We start from the raw sequence: 21,440 nt of genomic DNA, 5'->3' as shown, positions 1-21,440 counted from the left end.
GAGACTGTCCGCTTTCTGTATTGTATCTTCAGCACCTACCACAAGGCCTGCCATATTTAAGTGCTTTGGTGAATTCAGTTACCCGTTAAGATTTGTAGTAACCTCCTTGTAAGTCTTCATACACACATTTACATACTCTTTTTCATTTTCAAACAATCATAACCCACTACTGCTCTAATATGCATCAGTCTGAGCATGTTAGTCCTCTGTTTAAAATTGCTTTGTGACTTCATCTTATATACCAGACCTTCTACAACATGATAGCAAACTGTCTTTGCAATTCTATCTAATCTATCTTCTCTTATCTACTTAGTCTGTGTTCACTCTAGCTTAACAATTCTGCACCCCAGAAACACGTTACATATTTACATGTATTTTCTTTCTTAGATACCTATAATTGAAATGCCTGCCCTTTAGATTCAGATATCTCCTTGTTTCTCTGAAGCCTCCCAGTCAGTAATGAATTCCCCTCCATATATCCCATTTTGTTACTCCATAAAATTCATTCACTGCAAGTATTTTATTCTAATAGCCCTCCAGTGTTGTTTTTTGTTGTACTGTATTGTTAGTTCCTTGAGGAACTATTGTATTGTTAGTCCCCTTGAGGATAGGGGCTAGATCTTATATAAATTTTTCTCCATGTATATACTAATACAGTGCTCTTGTTACTGAATATTTAAATGCCTGATCTATAAACTTAATATATTGAATTGTAGCAACACATTGTGTAGTGAATATCTTAGTATTAGAACTCTTTAAGAATCTTAGGGCAGGGGTGGCTAAGTGGCGCAGTGGATAAAGCACCATCCCTGGAGTCAGGAGTACCTGGGTTCAAATCCAGTCTCAGACACTTAATAAGTACCTAGCTGTGTGGCCTTGGGCAAGCCACTTAACCCCATTTGCCTTGCAAAAAAAACACCTAAAAAAAAGAATCTTAGGGGGTGGCTGGGTGGTGCAGTGGATAAAGCACCAGCCCTGGAGTCAGGAGTACCTGAGTTAAAATCCGGTCTCAGACACTTAATAATTCCCTAGCTGTGTGGCCTTGGGCAAGCCACTTAATCCAGTTTGCCTTGGAAAAACCTAAAAAAAAAAAAAAAAGAATCTTAGGACACCTAGGTGGTGGCACAGTGGTTAGAGTACCAAACCTTAACTGAGGAAGATTCATCTTTCCCAGTTCAAATCCAACCTGAGACACTAGCTATGTGACCCTGGACAAATCCTTACCCCTGTTGACCTCAGTTCTCCCTTCTGTTAAGTGAATGGTTTTTGTTTCTTTTCTTCCAGATTGTGTTTTACTTGGATATTTACATTTCCAACAACTTGTTCTCTCTTGCTTTCTAAGTGGATCTTTAATACTTTAGTTTCATATATTTCCTCTTCTAATTAGTTCTGCTGCAGAGTGAATAATTTTACTTTTTTTCCCTCTTTTAACTTCTTCCAAGACTTTTTCTTTTTTAAACCATTCTGGAACATCCTGCTGAAGCTTGAGGTATTGGTTCATTTTCCTTTGTCTTACAACTTTTATTTAGATACATTTGTACTTGTTTAGATGTCTAGGTAGCCACCATTACTTCTGCTTTTCCTGTTGAATTATCTGCTTATGCTCTTGAGTTTTTAAGTGATGTTTCTTCTTGAGATCTTTGGCACTTGAGATCATTTTCCTCCTGTAAGTTATCCTGCTGCTCACTTTTTGATTCCCTCCTCTTTGATAATGTTCCTAGGACTGAATCTCAAGCTGTCTTACCCTTTTCCCACACTTGTAGAATTCATTTTTCATCAGCCTCAGTCTCTTTTCTCCAAGCCTAGTACAAGCCCCTCATGCAGAGCAGTTCCCTCTGTTCTTTAGTTCTATCCCTGAAAGCTGTTGTAGTGCAGTCCTAGATAGAGTGCTGCCTTCCTACCGTTTCCCTCTTTCTAGGTCGGGACAGAGTTGAGCTTTTTGCTTGTAGCCACAGATTCCTAGGCAAGGGCTAACTCAGCATTAGCCACCTGGAAATTACAGAGCATGAAAAGAGTTTGTCTTCTCAGAATGAACTTCTCCAATTTCATTCCCAAGACTGAATCTTGTTAGGCTTCATCCTGTCTCAGAATCTGAAACCTCTGTACTAGTTCCTCTTCCAAGATGATTTTGAGAGGACCGTAGAATAATTTTCCTAGTCTTCTGTTATTGGTCATAAGACCCCAAATCTCTCTAATCCTGGTTTTATAGATGAGAGGAACTAGAGCCTTAGTTAAGAGATGAATTGAGTTGCACGATGTTAAAGAAATTGCAATGAGTAGAATTATTTGATTACACATCTAGTATTGTGTCTACTTTATCATGTTATCTCTCTTAGCAGCTCTGTCCTATGATCCCTATTACAAAGAGTAATAATAGGCTTAAAATTTTATAATAAATTTTGAGTACTCAGAGTTCTTGATAGAGAAGTTCTCAGAGCTTGGTAGAGAGGTAAGTTCTCAGAGAGAGCTTGGTAGAGAGGTAAGTTCTCAGAGAGAACTTGGTGGAAGACAGGCCTAATATTTACAAGGAACTTTTCAGATCCATATATATTCCATATTCAGTCAACAAAGATTTATATTTTTTTAGGTACTTTCTATCAGCCAGACACTATGCTTGGCCCTTGGGATACAGGTAGAAAGAATAAAATCATCACTAATCTCAAGGAGTTTACCTGAGTCAATCACTTAACCCATTAGTGCCCCATAAGCAGTTTCCTAGGATCTGTTCTGAACAACCTATAAACTTGTTTTCTGAATATTTTGATAACTTATTTCTATATAATTGCTTTTCTTTGTAATCCTAAATGTTTTATATAACAGCATGTGGTTGTGAGTACAATGGGTCCATGTCACAAGAAATAAGCCCTTGCTCAAGCTGAGACTCCAAAGTCTAGCAAAATAACAGATTCATCCCCCAAAATTCTTACATAGTAACCAACAATGAAAGGATTTTATTGACAACCGAAATAATGAACTGGATTCCATTGGCAGCCTAAATAATTTGTCTGATTTTCACTTTTAATGTGTTTCAGTCCTCCTGTTAGACGCCAGAGAGGAAGGAGGGATCGTCTTTCTCGACATAATTCCATTAGTCAAGATGAAAACTATCACCATCTTTCATATGGACAGCAGCAAGCAATAGAGGAGCCTCGAGCCTTCCATCCTCCGAATGTATCGCCACGTATGTTACATCCTGCTGCTCATCCACCTCAGCAGAATGCAGTGATGGTTGACATACATGACCAGGTATTGTGCTGAAATGTTCCTATTAAATACACACTTCATTGAGATTTCTTCCTTTTGACAAATTTTCTAATCCCTCTCCTCCTACCCCCCCCTCCAAAAAAAAAGATAGCTATTTAACTTGCATACACAGGATATCTTGAGTTTGCAGCTAAATTTTAAAAATCAATGTTTGGGTTATGAAAAAAAATCATATTTTTAAATGGGCAGTTTCACTTTATTAGAACTCTCCAATTAAAGGGGAAAAGAATCTCCTAAGGAGTTGAAAATAATCAGAAAAGACCTAAGGGAACTGTTTTGGTTTTATTTTAGTTCAAAGTCAATTGTGTGTGTCAGGCTAAAAAAAATTCACCCATTCTGGATAATAGAGTGAGAGTTTCCTTTTCCATTCAACCTAAAATTGTTTGATCATAATATTCAGATAATACTATTCAGATCTTTGAGAGGTTCTTTTTGTGTCATTCATATTCTTTCTTTCCCATGAGGTAATATGGTCTAATGGATAGAGGGCTTTTTCACTATCCCTTAGAATCAAGAAAACCAACTTCTATCTCTTAAATATTAACTATAAAACATTGACCTATCATTTAGAATCTTCTTTTTAACTTTTAATTAAAGATTTTGTTTTGAGTTTTTACAATTTTTCCCCCAATCTCACTTCCCTCCCCCACCCCCACAGAAAGCAATTTGTCAATCTTTATATTGTTTCCATGTTGTACGTTGATCCAAATTGAGTGTGATGAAAGAGAAATCATAAGAAACATAAAGTATAAGCGATAAAGATCAGACAATAAGATAGCAGGGGGGGTTTTCTAAATTTTTTTTTTCTAAATTTTCTAAATTTGAACTTTGTTCAAACTCCACAGTTGGATATAGATGGTATTCTCCATTTCAGACAACCCAAAATTGTCCCTGATTGTTGCACTGATAGAATGAGCAAGTCCATCAAGGTTGATCATCACCCCCATGTTGCTGTTAGGATGTACAGTGTTTTTCTGGTTCTGCTCATCTCACTCAGCATCAGTTCATGCAAATCTTTCCAGGCTTCCCTGAATTCCCATCCCTCCTGGTTTCTAATAGAACAATAGTGTTCTATATCATTTAGAATCTTCATAGAACCTTTATACACATATTTTCCAGTGTAAGGGGAAATGTGACAACCTCTATTTCTTAGTCTGAATATTGAATTTGCTCTATGATGTCAAGCTTTTGTCTCTTTGGCAAGATAGTTTTCTTTGAGAGTTTGATCTTAAGAAGAGCCAAAGGGAACCTAATTATAAAAAACTTATTTCGGTGGATTGCTCACCTGTAAACAGACAAGGACATCTGTTCACTAATTCCCTGGAAGCTAGATAGTGATTGGTGCATTGGACCTGGAGTGAGAAAGACTTGAGCTAATGCTAATTGTGTGACCCTAGGCAAATTACTTAATCATTGCTTGCCTCAGTTTCCTCATTTTTAAAATGTGGATAAAATGTTATCCTTTCATGGTTGTTGAAAGTATCAAATGAGGTAATGTTTGTAAAACATCTAATATAGTACCTGGCAATAGCAGGTATCCTATAAATAATGCTGATGATCATTATATAAGAAGGTAGAGGATCTTCTGTGAGAAGCCCTAGGATTCAACAGATGTTGATGATGCTGTTTTAAGTGTTGGAGATATAAAGGCAAAATGGAATAATGAAGAATATAAAAACAGCCATTTGAAAACAATTCTAAATGTTAGAGTTGGAGGCAGTTGCTAATCTAAAGGATTCATTTTAGAGATGGAAACTGAAGTGAAGAAAAACTTCCCAAAGTTCCCATAGCTTTAAAAGTCTCAGTCCTGGCACACGAATCCAGATCTCCTGAGACTAAGTCCATTGGCCTCAATATTTTCAACAGACTTCTATACTTCATCTGGTACTAGTGCTCATTAATGTATTCACTCTTGGTTGCAGCTTCATCAAGGCACAGTCCCAGTTTCTTATACTGTAACAACAGTTGCTCCACATGGAATTCCACTTTGCACTGGCCAGCACATCCCTGCTTGCAATACACAGCAGGTTCCAGGATGCTCCGTGGTTTTCAGTGGGCAGCACCTTCCTGTCTGTAGTGTGCCTCCTCCCGTAAGTATTCATCTAGTTCTGCTAGTAAGAGCTTAGCAGTTATAGGCCATGAAATGGGATAGAAAAACACTTTCTAAAGCTATACCAAGCTCTGGAGAGAGAATTGGAAAATGATTCTATCTCTGCTCTCAACTCCTGTAACTTCCTATTGCCTTTGGAGATTAACCCTGATCCTGCAGTTAGTTTTGGGTTGCTGTGGGTCCATCCTTGATATAGCTACCAAAGTACAAGTCTAACCATGTCATTCACTGACTTAAGAAATTTCAGGAGCTCCCAGTTAATTGCTAAGTTAAAATATTCTTACTTTTCTATATTCTGCTCCATACCATATTTTCTAGTTTATTTCACTTTGTACCCCTTGAAGCATTCTGCATTACAACTAAACCTGCTACTTGCCATTCCCTAATCATTCCATCTTTCAACTTCAGGTCCTTTCCATGGTTTTATTCCTCTTGCTGGAATCTCTTCCTAGATTCTCGCTTTTGCATCTGTTCCTCTCCTCCACACCCCTGTTTTTCTTTCTTATCAAATTGTCTTTTATTAATTTATTTGTGTGTATATTGCATAATCCTGCCCCCATCCCCTACCTGCCATCCTCAGTATTGTTTAGTTTAGCTTTATCTTTGTATCCTTAGTGCTTAACACAGTATTTCACACACAGTATATGCTTAATAAATTGATCTAGTCTTATCCCTTCCTCCTTTCCATAAGTGTTCAACCATCTGATGCATTCTAGGGTACTGCTACATTCTTTCTTTTTCCTCATTTCCCTTCAGTAAGGGTCCTCCAGCTAAATCACTTCTGCCAGGTGGCAGCAAGTTAACCTTCCTGTCTAAAAACACTTAAGAATCAAGTAGATCATAGCCAGCAGTGACCTAAAGGTAGAATAGAAAAGACTTGATAACAAGCAGGTAATTAGGGAAAAGAAGTCATTGCTGTTTCTTTGGTTGCCAACTTGGGTGACTAGAAAAAGGACCAGTGATTTTATGAGTTTTAATGGTCATGTCAGTTTTCAACATTGAAATTTAATTAATTAATAACATGTTCTGAACTTTCTTCATTTGTTTTATTTCACTATTAATTTTATCTTTTGGAAGTAGTTCAGTAGTTTACTCATTTTCTCTGATATAATGACTTTCTTTTGCTGTATTCTTTCATGTAAATCATTGAATATCCAGTTCTTACTAGGAACATAAAATAAATGAAGGTCTTTTCTCTTACAGATGCTTCAAGCATGTTCTGTCCAGCACTTACCAGTACCATATGCTGCATTCCCACCCCTTATTTCCAGTGATCCATTTCTTTTACATCCACCTCACCTTTCTCCACATCATCCTCCTCATTTGCCACCACCTGGCCAGTTTGTCCCCTTCCAAACACAGCAATCACGATCGGTATGTATATGCTTTTATTTTTTTACCTATAAATTTGCCCAAAAATTTAAGTGCAGAACTGATATAATTGTCATTTGGTAGAACAAATATGCATGTATCTGTTAAACTAAAGTTTTGTAGTAAGGGAAAAAAGAGTATATACCAATAGAAGTTTTATTAATTAATGCAGATTCACTTGAAGTTAATAAGGAATTTCTGCTTTATGTGTATTAATGATATTTTGTAATTTTGTTTTGCTATTCTTTTGTGGTCCCGGTAGTAAAAGTAAACTGAAATAAAAATTCTTTTGGAGTTTGGGGGCAGGAATAAATTTTTTTAAGATCACCCTAAGCCTTAGATTCAGTGTTTTAATATTGACTTCTCTTTTTCTTTTAATAATCTCAGCTTTCTTAAAGGTCTAAGTTTGAGTCATCTAGCACCTGTGACCTTTAACAGTGTACCTTTTAACTTGCCTTTGGTTATGTTGTCTCCAATTAATTACTCCGGATTTCATCTCTTTTCTATAATATTCAAACTCCTTATCCACTGGTTCATTTCTCTACTGTTTACAAGCACTTCAAAGTCTTCCCCATCTTTAAAAAAAGCCCTCTCTAGATCTTCTTATTATATTTATTGCCTCCCTTTTTTCAATAAATCCCTTAGGGGAAAAAGCCTTTACATTTGGCACCTTTCTTCTCTCTTTCATCAATTAACTGAAACTTGCATATCTCTGGTGTTTTCCATTGATTTCTAAAATGACAAATCTAATACTGTTTTCTTAATATTAAATCAGCATTTGACTCTATTAATCAGCTTCTCCTTCTGGATTCTCTTGCTTTTCATGTCAGTGCTCTGTCTAGGTTTTCCTCTTACCTTTTTTTTTCCTTCACTTCCTTTACTGGCTTTTTCATCCATGTCCTACCCACTAATTTGGGTGTTACCCAAGGTGCTGTCCTAAGCCATCTTCTCCCTGTACTTTTCCTATTGGTGATCTCATCTGCTCCTATGGATTTGAGTATTCTCACTGTGTAGATAATCTTTTTCCAGCCCATCCTGTGCTTCAGTCCTACATCACTAACTTCCTTTGCCCTCTCAGTTATCTCAAATTCATTATGTCCAGATTAGAACTCCACAACCCTCCCCCACTTCCAGAACTACTATTACTGTCAAGGTCACTCACATTCTCAATTCATCAATCTTTTACCTCATATATAGCCCGTTACCAAATAACTTTTCTTTCTCCATAGTATTTCTTAAATACATGCCTTTCCATTCAGTCACAACCTAATTCTTACATCTTTCTCCCTCTTTCCCTGACTTCTAATTGAATCTCTTCTTTAGACCTTTTCTTCAATCCATCCTCCATATTGCTGCCAAACTAATTTTCCCGAAGTTTGGTACTCTTCTTTGTGCCTGTATGTCTGTCTGTCTCTTTCTCTTTCTTTATTGGCCTGTCTGTTTCTTTTTTCTTCTAGTCCCTCCAACTCTAGTGCTTCTTATTACCTCTAGGATCAAATATAACCTCTTATTTGAGGAGTTGAAGATCTTCACATCCTGGATCCCTTTTTATCTCTACAGTTTTCTTACATGTACTTCTCTTTCACACACTGCTGTTTGCCAGTATTTGACTTTTAGCTGTTCAACTATAATGTGCCCCATCCTTCTGTCTTTATACCCACTTTAACCATGCTTAGAATATACTCCCTTCTTATCTTCATCCCCCTGGTATCCCTGACTCCTTTCAAAAGTCAACACAAATGCTACTGACCACAAGAGAATTTTTCTATTCCCCTCTCTCCTCTTTTTTCCCCCCTCCCAAGGTACTAGTTGCCTGTCATTCACTTAATATGTATCTTATTTATTTTTATATATGTACAGGTGTATATTTCTATATGTATACATGTTTATCTCCTCCATTAGAACATAAATTTTTTTGCCTTTTCTGCGTTTACTCAACATTTAGAACAACTTAATATAGTGCCCATTTTTTGTTTTTGTTCTTTTTTTGTTGTTGTTTTTAGTTTCTGCAAGGATTAAGTGACTTGAGCAAGGTTAGACAACTAGGTAATTATTAAGTGTCTGAGGCTGGATTTGAACCCAGGTCCTTACTCCAGGACTGGTGCTCTATCCAGTGCACCACCTAGCTGTCCCATAAATGCTTTTTTGTCTACCTCTCTTAGGTGTATACAATAACCTAGATTTCTTTTTTTTTTTTTAACCAACATGAGAAATAGGTTCAGCTATAATGTAAATTCAGATGATACAAAAAATTTATTTTAGCCATTCGTGATATTGGTACCTACTCAGTCATGAACAGCCATTTGGCAGATTCTGACTAAAATGTTGTTAGACTTGCTGTTTTGCTATATATTGTGGGTATGATGTAAGCATATGGCTATGTCGTGGAGATCAGTAAGTCTTATATGGCTGGGGAATGGGGACACACATGAGTTCCATATATTCAGGAGAAAAATAGTCAAAATATGAGTTCCAGGATTGATAGCTATTGATAACTATCCACAATCAGCAACCAAGAAATTAGGTGAAGCAAAGGAGAACTGGCAGAGAAGGAATCCCCCCCCTTTTTTTTTTAGGTTTTTGCAAGGCAAATGGGGTTAATTGGCTTGCCCAAGACCACACAGCTACGTAATTATTAAGTGTCTGAGGCCAGATTTGAACCCAGGTACTCCTGACGCCAAGGCCGGTGCTCTATACACTGCGCCACCTAGCCACCCCAGAGATGGAATTCTAAGCAATGAATTAGAAGACAGTACCTTAGGCTTTGGTATATTCCATATGAGCAATAATGTGGTGTCTGTCTGTCATATTCATTCATTTCTTCCACCCTTCTGTATGTAGGTACGATAGCAGGTGAGTGCTGGGAACCTAGAGCAAAGCAACTATTAACTTGGATGTTCATAAGAATTGATTGTGGCATAAAAGATTAAACTATTAGAACCTTTCTCCCTAGCAAGATTTTATTTATCTTTTTTTAAGAACTAAGATACGTAAAAGTAGAAGTAGCCTTCAATTTATAGAATTTCATTTTACAGAGTTGTGCCAAAAAAACTTCTATACAGAAGAAATCGCCATATGGATTTTTCGTCAGATAAAGACTTAAAACAGTACATTGCTTGGGTTGGAGGGAGGAAAGACTTGTGCCTGAAAACTCAGAGCAAGATAATCCTTATAAGAGATGTGAAAATAACTAAAAATTGGGACCAATTTATTTTAGTTTTCACTATTTATATAATCCCAATGTCAATAGTTCTGTGTAAGATACACATCCTGTCCTGATTCTTAGTTTGATAAATCATACTGGTATGTTCCACTAATTGTTGTGGCTGAAAATCATGAGTGTATGTCAAATGATTGTGAAACGGAAGCATAAGCACTGTGTATATCCTACGATGTTCTTTTACTATTTGAATCCCTTTAAACATTAAGAAAAGTAGTTTATCCTTTAAGATTCTGAATAGTGGAAATGCATATTAATGCCTTTTTATTTTATATTATTTTCAAGTTAGAAAGCTTATAGAGAAGTTCATTGTGTTCCATATTCTCACTTGGTGTTTCAGAATGGGGTTATTGATATGCAATTCATGAATTAAATATCAAACTATTGTGCAAAGATTTGTTTCAAATCATAAGCTGAAAGTGATCCCAGTTTGTCTGAAAATGGAAATAAAGTATTTTTATGTGTGTATGTTTAATCAGCCATTACAAAGGATAGAAAATGAAGTCGAACTCTTGGGAGAACACCTTCCTGTAGGTGGCTTTACTTATCCTGCATCGGCCCATCCTCCAACATTACCTCCATCAGCCCCTCTCCAGTTTTTAACACATGATCCTTTGCACCAAGAGGTATCTTTTGGAGTAGTAAGTTTCTTTTTTTTGTTAACATTATTTTTAGTAGTATTAGTAATTTTGCCTCTCTCTCTCTCTCTCTCTCTCTCTCTCTCTTATTTTTCTTATTGCAATAGGTTAATCTTATTGTAAAATATAGTAAAAAAGTAAATATTTTCTCAAATAATTGTTTCACATGGAATACTACCATTATTTTTAATCTAAAGCCAAATGTGATTTTTGAGCCATTTTTGTAAATTTTTTTTTATTCTACCACATGAAAAAAGTGATAACTGAATAAACAATTTTAACAATTTAAGGACTTTTTTTATATGACATTTTATGTAGTTGTAATTTGTTCATTCTTCGCATAAAGTTTATTATTGTATTTTCTCTAAAGTTTAAAGTTAGGCTTGCAAATGAACAAATCTAGGGATAGAGAGTGCGTTTTAGAATCTATTAATTATGTTTTTTGATTTGTTTTGTTTCTTTAGTTTAGCTTCAAGTAAATAATTGGGTAATCAACTACATTTAAAGATTAAAAAATAAAATCTAAAGAATGCGACAGTGTTGCTTTTTTAAAATCACAAAAATGTATACCATGGAAACAATTTAAAGACTGACAGACTACCTTCTATGGGAGGGGGGAGCAAGGATGGGGGAAAATCATAAAACTCAAAAAAAATAAAATCTTTCTAGGAACCACCCCCCCAATTTCACAAAAGGCACTTAATTAGTCAGAAATTTTTTGGAATTTAAATTCCAAGTGACCATTTTCTTTTTGTTTTTGACTTTAATATTATGACAGGTCTTTTAATCAGGTATACCCTAATTTTTGTAAAAATTAGGATTTTCAAGGGATGCCCCTATACTTTTTAGTTACAGTGGGATAGACCAGTTCTCACTTTTACAGTCAACCTTGGAGGTATCTTCCTCTTCCAAATCTATTATTTCATTTAGAGATGTGAGAACATTGTATATCTTGTCAGATATGGATACTTTGTCCATTTTGCTTTAATTGTTTTCCTTTGTTGTATTTTAAAGACAAAAGTGAAGAAAGAAAATTGGGATATAGAGTAAAAGTAGTATCCTTCACTGCTTCACAGGTATCTCAGGAGCAATTAAGAATATTTTACTAAGGCAAACACTTCAAAATTCTAAACTTTTCCACCTTCCTCAGCATAGATATACACATATATTAAGTCTTCTCCAGAATAAAACACCCACTTCAGTGTTGCCTCTCTGTGACATTTCAGTCCTGTAATCATAAATCTTTTCCTGCATATCTCTAGAGGCTTAGATGTCTATGGTAGCAGGAGCATCTCTGACTCAACTTGTCAAAACTGAACTTACCCCCCCCCCCCCAGACCTGTCGGTTCCCTTGACTTTATTCATTATGTTAATCATGGCACTGTTTTTCTAGTCTTCTCAGACATCAGAATAATACTTGTAATTTTATTAAGTCTCAGGAACATTGTCTTGGAACTGAAAAAGGACTCCTTAGTCCAGCCTGTACTTGAACAAAAATAGCCTTTGGACATAACTAGAAAGATCTTCCTGCTTCTCCTGCAATATTTCCAGTGGGGGGACCCACTACTTCCTCCTGTGGCATCTCATTCTAATTGTTAGATTTTATGTGGGGATAAACTTCCTAAGTCCTCTTCCTTACCTCTTTTGCTGATTTTCCTGTTCTATCCTGTGAGGCTATTGAAAATAGTTTGGGATTGTTTTTGGTTTCTGTTTTTTTTTTTTTTTTAAATCCTACATGTTAGCCCTTTGAAGTCTTCTATTCCAGTCTAAACACCCCAGTTCCAGATTAGGACAACTTTATACTCAAACCATACCTCAGACACATTCTAACTTTGAGACCTTAGAAAGTCATTCATCCTTTGTGAGCCTCGTTTTCTTTTTCTGTAAAATGAGGATAATAATAATAATCCTATGAATTAAGTAACATTGTGAGGATCAGATAAGACAATAATATATTTAACACTCGTTGAAAATCTTATATATGAGCTGTTGGTATTATTCTCGTTATCATTAAAATGATCTTCCTATGGAATGATCTTAGCTCCTGAAACTGAAAACATGGGTCATAAAAGCATCTTTATGAACTCCAGAACTGAAACCTGATTGCTTATTGCATCTTATACAACAGAAATTACTTTGATAATTCTCACCATTGACTCATAGCAAGCTCGCAGTCTTAGAATTGAACTGTTCTCTAGACCTTATCCCACATATTATCCTTGTGATGATGACTTTTAAATCCAAAAGTAAGACTTCATTCTTATCCTTATTAAATTTATTTCCCAAAAAAGTACAATTTGTTATATTTTGAATAGTTGTTTTTCCACAGACTAGAATGAAAGTCAATGAAAAAACTGGGTTTGATATGCATAAAATTTGCCTGAGAGATATTTAGCCTTCAAAAATTAAATACTTTTGAAAACTTCATTGCATAATGAATGGACTGTCCTTGGAGTCAGCCCTAGGACAGTCTAAATTCCAGTGCCACCTCTGATACATGCTGGCTTTGTGATCCTGGGCAAGGCTTAAACTCTCAATGCTTCCAGGAAACTAAGCAAATTTTCCTATAGCAATGAAATCACAAACTTACCCTTCCTCAAGAAAATTTTTTAAAGTTTTTATTTTTTAAAAATGAATATTGTATAAAAGTTATTGATTAGCCAATTGCATGGGCAAATAACAGTTTTCCTTTTTTTTACTTACAGCCTTATCCTCCCTTTATGCCTCGAAGACTCACAGGACGTAGTAGATATCGATCCCAGCAGCCAATACCACCTCCCCCTTATCATCCTGGCCTTCTACCATATGTACTGTAAGTTCTCTCTTGGCTATTTTAATGTTTTTCCCTAGTTTATTAGACATTCATTACTTTTATGTATTAGTTAACCCTCCATCCTGCCTATGAAACTTAATATAAGTAAATTGCTATTGAAATGTGTATTTTAGGGGGTATTTCCTATTCAGAATGTTTTACTTTATTTCCAAGAAGTGGAAAGCAAAAAAAGGATAACAGTATGCAAGGATAATTCAATTTTACAAACATTTTTCAAATACCTATTATGTACAAGGTGCTGAGAAAAAAAAATAGTTTCTATTGTCAAAGAATTTATGTCCTTCTATGAGGACTAGATGCCAGCAGGTGTCAAAGGAGATGGGTAACAAGAAAAGATTCAAAATGTGAGGTTTTGTTTTTTATTAAAACTAGTATCACCTATATCTATCACTATTTCAGATTAGGAGAATAGCCTCTTTCTCTGAGTCTTAGATTAAATTCCCGATATGTCTCTGTTTTCCATTAAATTGAAAATTTTTGTCATTAAAAGAATCTTTCTACTTATTTTTCACAGTTAATTGTAAATTTTCTTTGAAGGTTGAATTTTTTTATATCTAATACCTCATGGTTTTAGCAGAAAAGATGTGGGGGGAAAATTAACTTTGTGTTATTTAATGAAAGGAACCTTCCTTGACAGTATGTATGTAAGCATTTAAAGTTTTCTTAGTTTTAGAAAATTAATAAAATTAATTAACATATCTCTGAAATCAGCATTTTAGAGCTCAAAGACTACCATCAGAGTTAAATGAAATATAGCCCTAGACTACCAAATCTTTCTTTTTGGTCACCATGTTTTATCTTTCTTATTTTACTTAATACCACTGAAATGACTTTATGCCGCTTTGTCTCTATAATCTGCTACTATGTTTTGGCAACTATCTATTCTTTTCTCCCACATTCCTTTTTCCACTTCAGTTTGCTTTTCTTTGCCCAAGCTGCCCCCTCATCAAAACTCATTATTTTCTTTGTTTATCTTGGTATTTATGGTCAACCTCTTCTAGAAAACAGATCTTCTTGAACTTTTTCAAATAGAACAAAATGGACCTCTTTAATTCCCCTCCACTCCCACTATTCATTGAGTTTTTAAATGTGTTAAATAGTTCATTGTCTTTCTTGCAGATCAATGCTTCCAGTGCCACCTGCAATAGGTCCAGCCTTCAGCTTTGAATTGGATGTAGAAGATGGAGAAGTAGAAAATTATGAGGTTAGTAAATAATTTTTAAATCATATGAATATGAAGAGAAAAGAAATGTAATAGTAATAGCTAACATTTATATGTGCTTTTAAGGTTTTCAATTAGTTAAATTTCATTTGATTCTCATATCTACCTAGTGAATGTTGGTCCTGTTATTCCCATTTTACAGTTCAGGATACTGAAACTCAGACAGACCAAGTCTTTATCCAAGATTACACAGCTAGTAAATAGTTATAGTAAAAAAAAAAAGTATGATAAATCTCTTTAACAAGAACTCTGGGGTGGATAGAGCACCGGCTCTGGAGTCAGGAGTACCTGAGTTCAAATCCAGCCTCAGACACTTTTTTAAAATTTATTTTTATTAAAGATTTTATTTGAGTTTTACAATCTTCCCCTCCAATCTTTCTTTCCCCCCAATCTTGCTTCCCTCCCCCCACCCCCACCCCCTATGGAAAGCACTCTGTCAGTCTTTACTTTGTTTCCATGTTGTACTTGATCCAAATTGGGTGTGATGAGAGAGAAATAATATCCTTAAAGAAGAGAAGTCTCAGAGGTAACAAGATCAGACAATAAGATATCTGTTGGGGGTTTTTTTAGCCCTAAATTAAAGGGAATAGTCCTTGAGCTTTGTTCAAATTCCACAGCTCTTTATCTGGATACAGATGGCACTCTCCTTTGCAGACAGCCCAATATTGTTTCCGATTGTTGCACTGATGGAATGAGCAAGTCCTTAAAGGTTGAACATCACTCCCATGTTGCTGTTAGGATGTACAGTGTTTTTCTGGTTCTGCTCATCTCACTCAGCATCAGTTCATGCAAATCCCTCCAGGCTTCCCTGAAATTCCGTCCCTCCTGGTTTCTAATAGAACAATAGTGTTCCATGACATCCATATACCACAGTTTGCTAAGCCATTCCCCAATTTAAGGACTTTTACTTGATTTCCAATTCTTTGCCACCACAAACAGGGCTGCTATAAATATTTTTATACAAGTAATGTTTTTACCCTTTTTCATCATTTCTTCAGGGTATGGACCCAGTAGTGGTATTGCTGGGTCAAAGGGTATGTACATTTTTGTTGCCCTTTGGGCATAGTTCCAAATAGCTCTCCAGAAGGGTTGGATGAGTTCACAGCACCAACAGTGCAGTAGTGTCCCAGATATCCCACAACCCTTCCAACAATGATCATTATCCTTCCTGGTCATATTGGCCAATCTGAGAGGTGTGAAGGGGGTACCTCAGAGAAGCTTTAATTTGCATTTCTCTAATAATTAATGATTTGGAGCATTTTTTCATATAGCTATGGATTGCTTTGATCTCCTCATCTGTAAATTGCCTTTGCATATCCTTTGACCATTTGTCAACTGGGGAATGGCTTTTTGTTTTAAAAATATGACTCAGTTTTCTGTATATTTTAGAAATGAGTCCTTTGTCAGAATCATTAGTTGTAAAGATTGTTTCCCAATTTACTACATTTCTTTTGATCTTGGTTTTTATCTGTGCAAAAGCTTTATAATTTAATGTAATCGAAATCATCCAATTGGTTTTTGGTGATGTTCTCCAACTCTTCCTTAGTCATAAACTGCTCTCCTTTCCATAGATCTGACAGGTAGACTGGTCCTTGATCTTCCAATTTGCTTATAGTATTGTTTTTTATGTCTATGTCCTGTAACCATTTGGATCTTATCTTGGTAAAGGGTGTGAGGTGTTGGTCTAATCTAAGTTTCTTCCATACTAACTTCCAATTATCCCAGCAATTTTTATCAAAGAGGGAGTTTTTATCCCAGTGGCCAGACTCTTTGGGTTTATCAAACAGCAGATTTACTATAATCATCTCCTGCTTTTGCACCTAGTCTATTCCACTGGTCCACCACTCTATTACTTAGCCAGTACCAAACAGTTTTGATGACTGATGCTTTATAATATAATTTTAGATCAGGTAGGGCTAAGCCACCGTCTTTTGCACTTTTTTTCATTAAGCTCCTGGCAATTCTTGACTTTTTATTTCTCCATGTGAATTTACTTACAATTTTTTCTAACTCGTTAAAGTAATTTTTTGCAATTTTGATTGGTAGGGCACTAAACACATAGTTTAGTTTTGGTAGAATTATCATTTTTATTATATTAGCTCTACCTATCCATGAGCAGTTGATATTTGCCCAGTTATTTAAATCTGATTTAGCTTGTGTGAAAAGTGTTTTATAATTGTTTTCAAAAACATTTTGAGTCTGTCTTGGCAAATAAGACTTCCAAATATTTTATATTGTCTGAGGTTACTTTGAATGGGATTTTTCTTTCTAGCTCTTCCTGCTGTTTCTTGCTAGACATATATAGAAAAGTTGAGGATTTATGGGGGTTTATTTTATAACCTGCAACTTTGCAAAAATTGCTAATTGTTTCCAGTAGTTTTTTAGATGATTTCTTGGGATTCTCTAGGTAGACCATCATGTCATCTGTGAAGAGTGAGAGTTTTGTCTCTTCCTTCCCAATTCTAATTCCTTCAATTTCTTTTTCTTCTCTAATTGCTGATGCTAACATTTCTAATACAATATTGAATAGTAGTGATGACAATGGGCACCCTTGTTTCATCCCTGATCTTATTGGGAATGCCTCTAGCCTCTCCCCATTGAATGTAATGCTTGTTGATGGTTTCAAATAGATACTGCTAATTATTTTAAGGAACAGTCTATTTATTCCTACACTCTCTAGTGTTTTTAATAGGAATGGATGCTGTATTTTTTCAAAAGCTTTTTCAGCATCTATTGATATGATCATATGGTTTCTGATAGGTTTGTTTTTGATATAATTGAGTATATTAACAGTTTACCTAATATTGAACCAACCCTGCATTCCTGGGATAAATCCTACTTGATCATAATGTATTATCCTAGTGATGACTTGTAATCATTTTGCTAAGATTTTATTTAGGATTTTTTCATCTATATTCATCAGGGAGATAGGTCTATAATTTTCTTTCTCTGTTTTAACTCTTCCTGGTTTAGGTAACAGCACCATATTGGTTTCATAGAAAGAGTTAGGCAGAGTTCCATCTTTCCCTATTTTTCCAAAGAGTTTATATAGGATTGGAACCAATTGTTCCTTAAATGTTTGGTAGAATTCACTTGTGAATCCATCAGGCCCTGGAGATTTTTTTTTTAGGAAGTTCAATAATGGCTTGTTGAATTTCTTTTTCTGAGATAGGGTTGTTAGGTATTTAATCTCATCTTCATTTAACCTGGTCAACTTATATTTTTGTAAATATTCATCCATTTCACTTAGATTATCCAATTTATTGGCATAGAGTTGCAGCCTCAGACACTTAATAATTATCTGGCTATGTGGCCTTGGGCAAGCCACTTAACCCCATTGCCGTGCCAAAAAAACCCTAAACAAAGCAAGGACTCTGACTTCTTTTTACATGGAATAATTTTACCACTTCAAATACAGTCCAAAATGTAAAACCACTTGTGATTTTCATTTCAAATACATTCATTTCAAACATATTTCTTGTCTTGCTTTTCAGAATTTTTAAGTTGTTGCAGAAATGCACATAGCACATTCTTTGAAAATAGCTAGTCATTTCTTTATTTTAAAATGTTGCCTAATTAAATGATTGAACAGGTATTTCACATGTGTCCAACCTAGAGTTCCATTCAGCAGGAAAGATTACATAGTGTATACTCAGTTATTTTTGCAAACTTTAATAAATATTTCTTTAAATATAAGGTAATGGGGTTTTTGAGGGGAGGGTTGAGTCCTGTGATTATTTGTTTAGAAGAATTCAAATTAGGATTCTCCTTGCTTGTGCCAAATGTATTTTTGCTGGCTTTTTTGAAGCATGTTGCTTGATAATAGTGCCTTGAAAAATATTTCTGATGTCTTAGATTCAAGGTCTAACTTTCTTTATCTTCTAGCATCTGGCAGTAATTTTTGTAACTTTTACTCTTCCAAATCTGTTGGGGGGCAGGGTTTACATTGTCTTCTCAGTTCTATTGCTTTCCTAGGTTTTTTTTATTTAATTTCATATTTTTTTTGGCTATTGATCTTTAATTTTATGTGTAGCTTCCCTTGATATGAATTGATCTTAGTGATTTTTAAAATTTTTTATTGATATTTTTATTTTATTTTTCTAATTACATGTTTTGAAAGTTTTTCAGTCTTCATCCATATGCGTATGCATATTTTTAAGTTACAAAAGTTCCTTCCACTCTCCCCTCAACTGGAAACAGTCGGTGAATATTGCACTTAGACATTTATTTGTGTTTAACATTTTTACAGATTAGTTAGTTTCTGTTTAAGGGGAAAGAAAGAAAACCATGAGATGGGACAGAAAAACAGAAATTTTTAGAAAGTGAATGTAGTGTTCATTAAGATTCTGTAGGGTTTTTGTCACTTTGTTGTTTTGTTCTCTGGATGTGAATATTATTTTCCATAACAGATTCCCTAGGGTTGTCCTAGCTCTCTGAATTGCTTAGAGGAGCTGCCTCCATCAAGGTTGTTCAACTCACAGTATTGTTGTTAATATGTATAATGTTCTTTAGGTTCTGCTCCTTTCACTTAACATCAGTTCATGTAATTCTTTCTATTCTTCTCTTAAAATCTGACTATTCATGGTTTCTTATAGAATACTACTCCATAGCATCCATATGCCATAACTTGTTCGCCAGTTGATGGACATCCCCCTCAATTTGGATAGTGGGGTTTTTTTTTAATTGTTCTATTTTCTTTCCAGTTACATGCAAAAGTACTTTTCAGCATGTATCATTTGCATGTTTATGAGTTCATATTTTTCTTCCACAACAGTCTCTTAAAGCTGAACATGTTCAAACATGTTTAATATATTTCTATATCATCTTGTGAAAGAAGAATTAGAACTAAAGGGGGGAACTATGGAAAAGAAAGCAACAAAATAAATTTTTAAAAGTGAATATTATATACTTTGCTCTGCATGTAGTTTTTTCTCTGGATATGGATGGCATATTCTCTCTTAGATGATGTTTTGCAGTTTTCCTAGTTGCTTTTTTCTCTTGGGTTAGTCTTTTTAAGATTCTAATGCTAAGGTGCATTTATCATCCCATTTCATTTTTTCTCTTGTACTCTTGCACACTTACAGCAGTTCATTGTTGCTTCAACTTAGATTTCTTTATCTTTGCTGTGTACAAAAATTAATTCATTTTTGATTTGCAGTTTTTAAGCATTACTATTAATACTTATTTTTATGAGATTAAGCATAGTATCTGCTATCCTTTACTGGTGGGTAAAGAGCATCAGAGATTCTCTAGTTTCTGTAGTATGAAGTAGATATAGGTAGACTCCAGCTTTCTTTTTTAGGCCTGGTTGCTGCTCTTAGTTTCCTGGGGAATTGATTGAGCTCCAATGAGCCACAAAGTCAGAAACTTGCCTGCTTTCTTAAAATTTCACCATTTTGAGTATATTTTCAGTAGCTCTACATCTTTTAAAAAGTATGTCCAGGAAGATAATATAAATTTTTTTCTTGATAAATTTACTTATTGTAAGGAAAGGGATTTATTTTTTAATTTTTTTTTTAGAATTTTATTTAGGGACAATGGGGTTAAGTGACTTGTCCAAAGTCAGACAGCTAGGTTATTATTAAGTGTCTTAGGCCAGATTTTTAGATCAGGTCCTCCTGATTCTGGGCCGGTGCTCTATCCATTTCGCCACCTAGCTGCCCCCCAAGGTTAAGAGATTTATAAAATAATTATGTTGCTCATTCTTTGTAATTAGCATAAAAGCCATTGTAGTGAGTTTTTTTAATTAAAGATTTTATTTGAGTTTACAATTTTCCCCCCAATCTTACTCCCCCGCCACAGAAAGCAATTTGTCACTCTTTACTTTGTTTCCATGTTGTACATTGATCCAAATTGAGTGTGATAAGAGCGAAATCACATCCTTAAGGAAGAAACATAAAGTAAAAGAGATAACAAGATCAGACAATAAGATGTCTGAGTTTTTTTCCTAAATTAAAGGGAATAGTCCTTGAACTTTGTTCAAACTCCACAGCTCTTTATCTGGATTCAGATGGTATTCTCCATTGTGGACAGCCCAAAATTGTCCCTGATTGTTGCACTGATGGAACTTGCAAGTCCATCGAAGTTGATCATCACCCCCATGTTGCTGTTAGGGTGTACAGTGTTTTTCTGGTTCTGCTCATCTCACTCAGCATCAGCTCATGCAAATCACTTCAGGCTTTCCTGAATTCCCGTCCCTCTTGATTTCTAATAGAACAATAGTGTTCCATGACATACATAGAAGTGGTTGGGTTTTTTTAAAATACTTTCTTTGAGTCAGGTGTTCTTATTCATCTGTTCTTGGCTTTTCCTGCCTCTAGCATCGGTAATGACAGCACCTTGTGCTGGGGAAGGGAAAGAAAGAAGTTGGCATAATAACTTTTTTTTTAAGACTTTTGCAAGGCAAATGGGTTTAAGTGGCTTGCCCAAGGCCACACAGCTAGGTAATTATTAAGTGTCTGAGACCAGATTTGAACCCAGGTACTCTTGACTCCAGGGCCGGTGCTTTATCCACTGCACCACTTAGCCGCCCCTGACATAATAACTTTTTTTTTATTTTATTTTTTTTTTGCAAGGCAAATGGGGTTAAGTGGCTTGCCCAAGGCCACACAGCTAGGCAATTATTAAGTGTCTGAGACCGGATTTGAACTCAGGTACTCCTGACTCCAGGGCCGATGTTTTATCCACTATACCACCTAGCCGCCCCCATAATAACTTTTTAAAAGTATGATTGTCCTTTTTTTTTTTTTAATTCCATGGTCATTTCCCTTTTTTTTTTTAAG

At 35.3% G+C, this 21,440-nt stretch overlaps 1 protein-coding gene across 8 annotated transcripts in view; it reads left to right on the top strand.

The window, feature by feature from the left end:
* The window catches only part of RNF38 (ring finger protein 38), a 242,399-nt gene that overhangs the window by 211,271 nt on the left and 9,688 nt on the right, over nucleotides 1–21,440 (top strand). For 7 of the 8 annotated variants that reach the window (XM_074200439.1, XM_074200437.1, XM_074200435.1 and 4 more), the window contains 6 exons: nucleotides 3,033–3,246; nucleotides 5,187–5,354; nucleotides 6,578–6,748; nucleotides 10,445–10,606; nucleotides 13,309–13,415; nucleotides 14,556–14,640. In XM_074200439.1, coding sequence (XP_074056540.1) covers nucleotides 3,033–3,246; nucleotides 5,187–5,354; nucleotides 6,578–6,748; nucleotides 10,445–10,606; nucleotides 13,309–13,415; nucleotides 14,556–14,640 — 907 coding nt within the window. The remainder of the gene's footprint in view (nucleotides 1–3,032; nucleotides 3,247–5,186; nucleotides 5,355–6,577; nucleotides 6,749–10,444; nucleotides 10,607–13,308; nucleotides 13,416–14,555; nucleotides 14,641–21,440) is intronic. The other variant, XM_074200436.1, reaches the window with a different exon arrangement.

The sequence above is a fragment of the Macrotis lagotis genome, chromosome X (genome assembly GCF_037893015.1).
Source record: "Macrotis lagotis isolate mMagLag1 chromosome X, bilby.v1.9.chrom.fasta, whole genome shotgun sequence".
Classification (NCBI taxonomy): Eukaryota; Metazoa; Chordata; class Mammalia; order Peramelemorphia; family Peramelidae; genus Macrotis; species Macrotis lagotis.
This window is presented reverse-complemented; position numbering and strand designations above follow the sequence as displayed.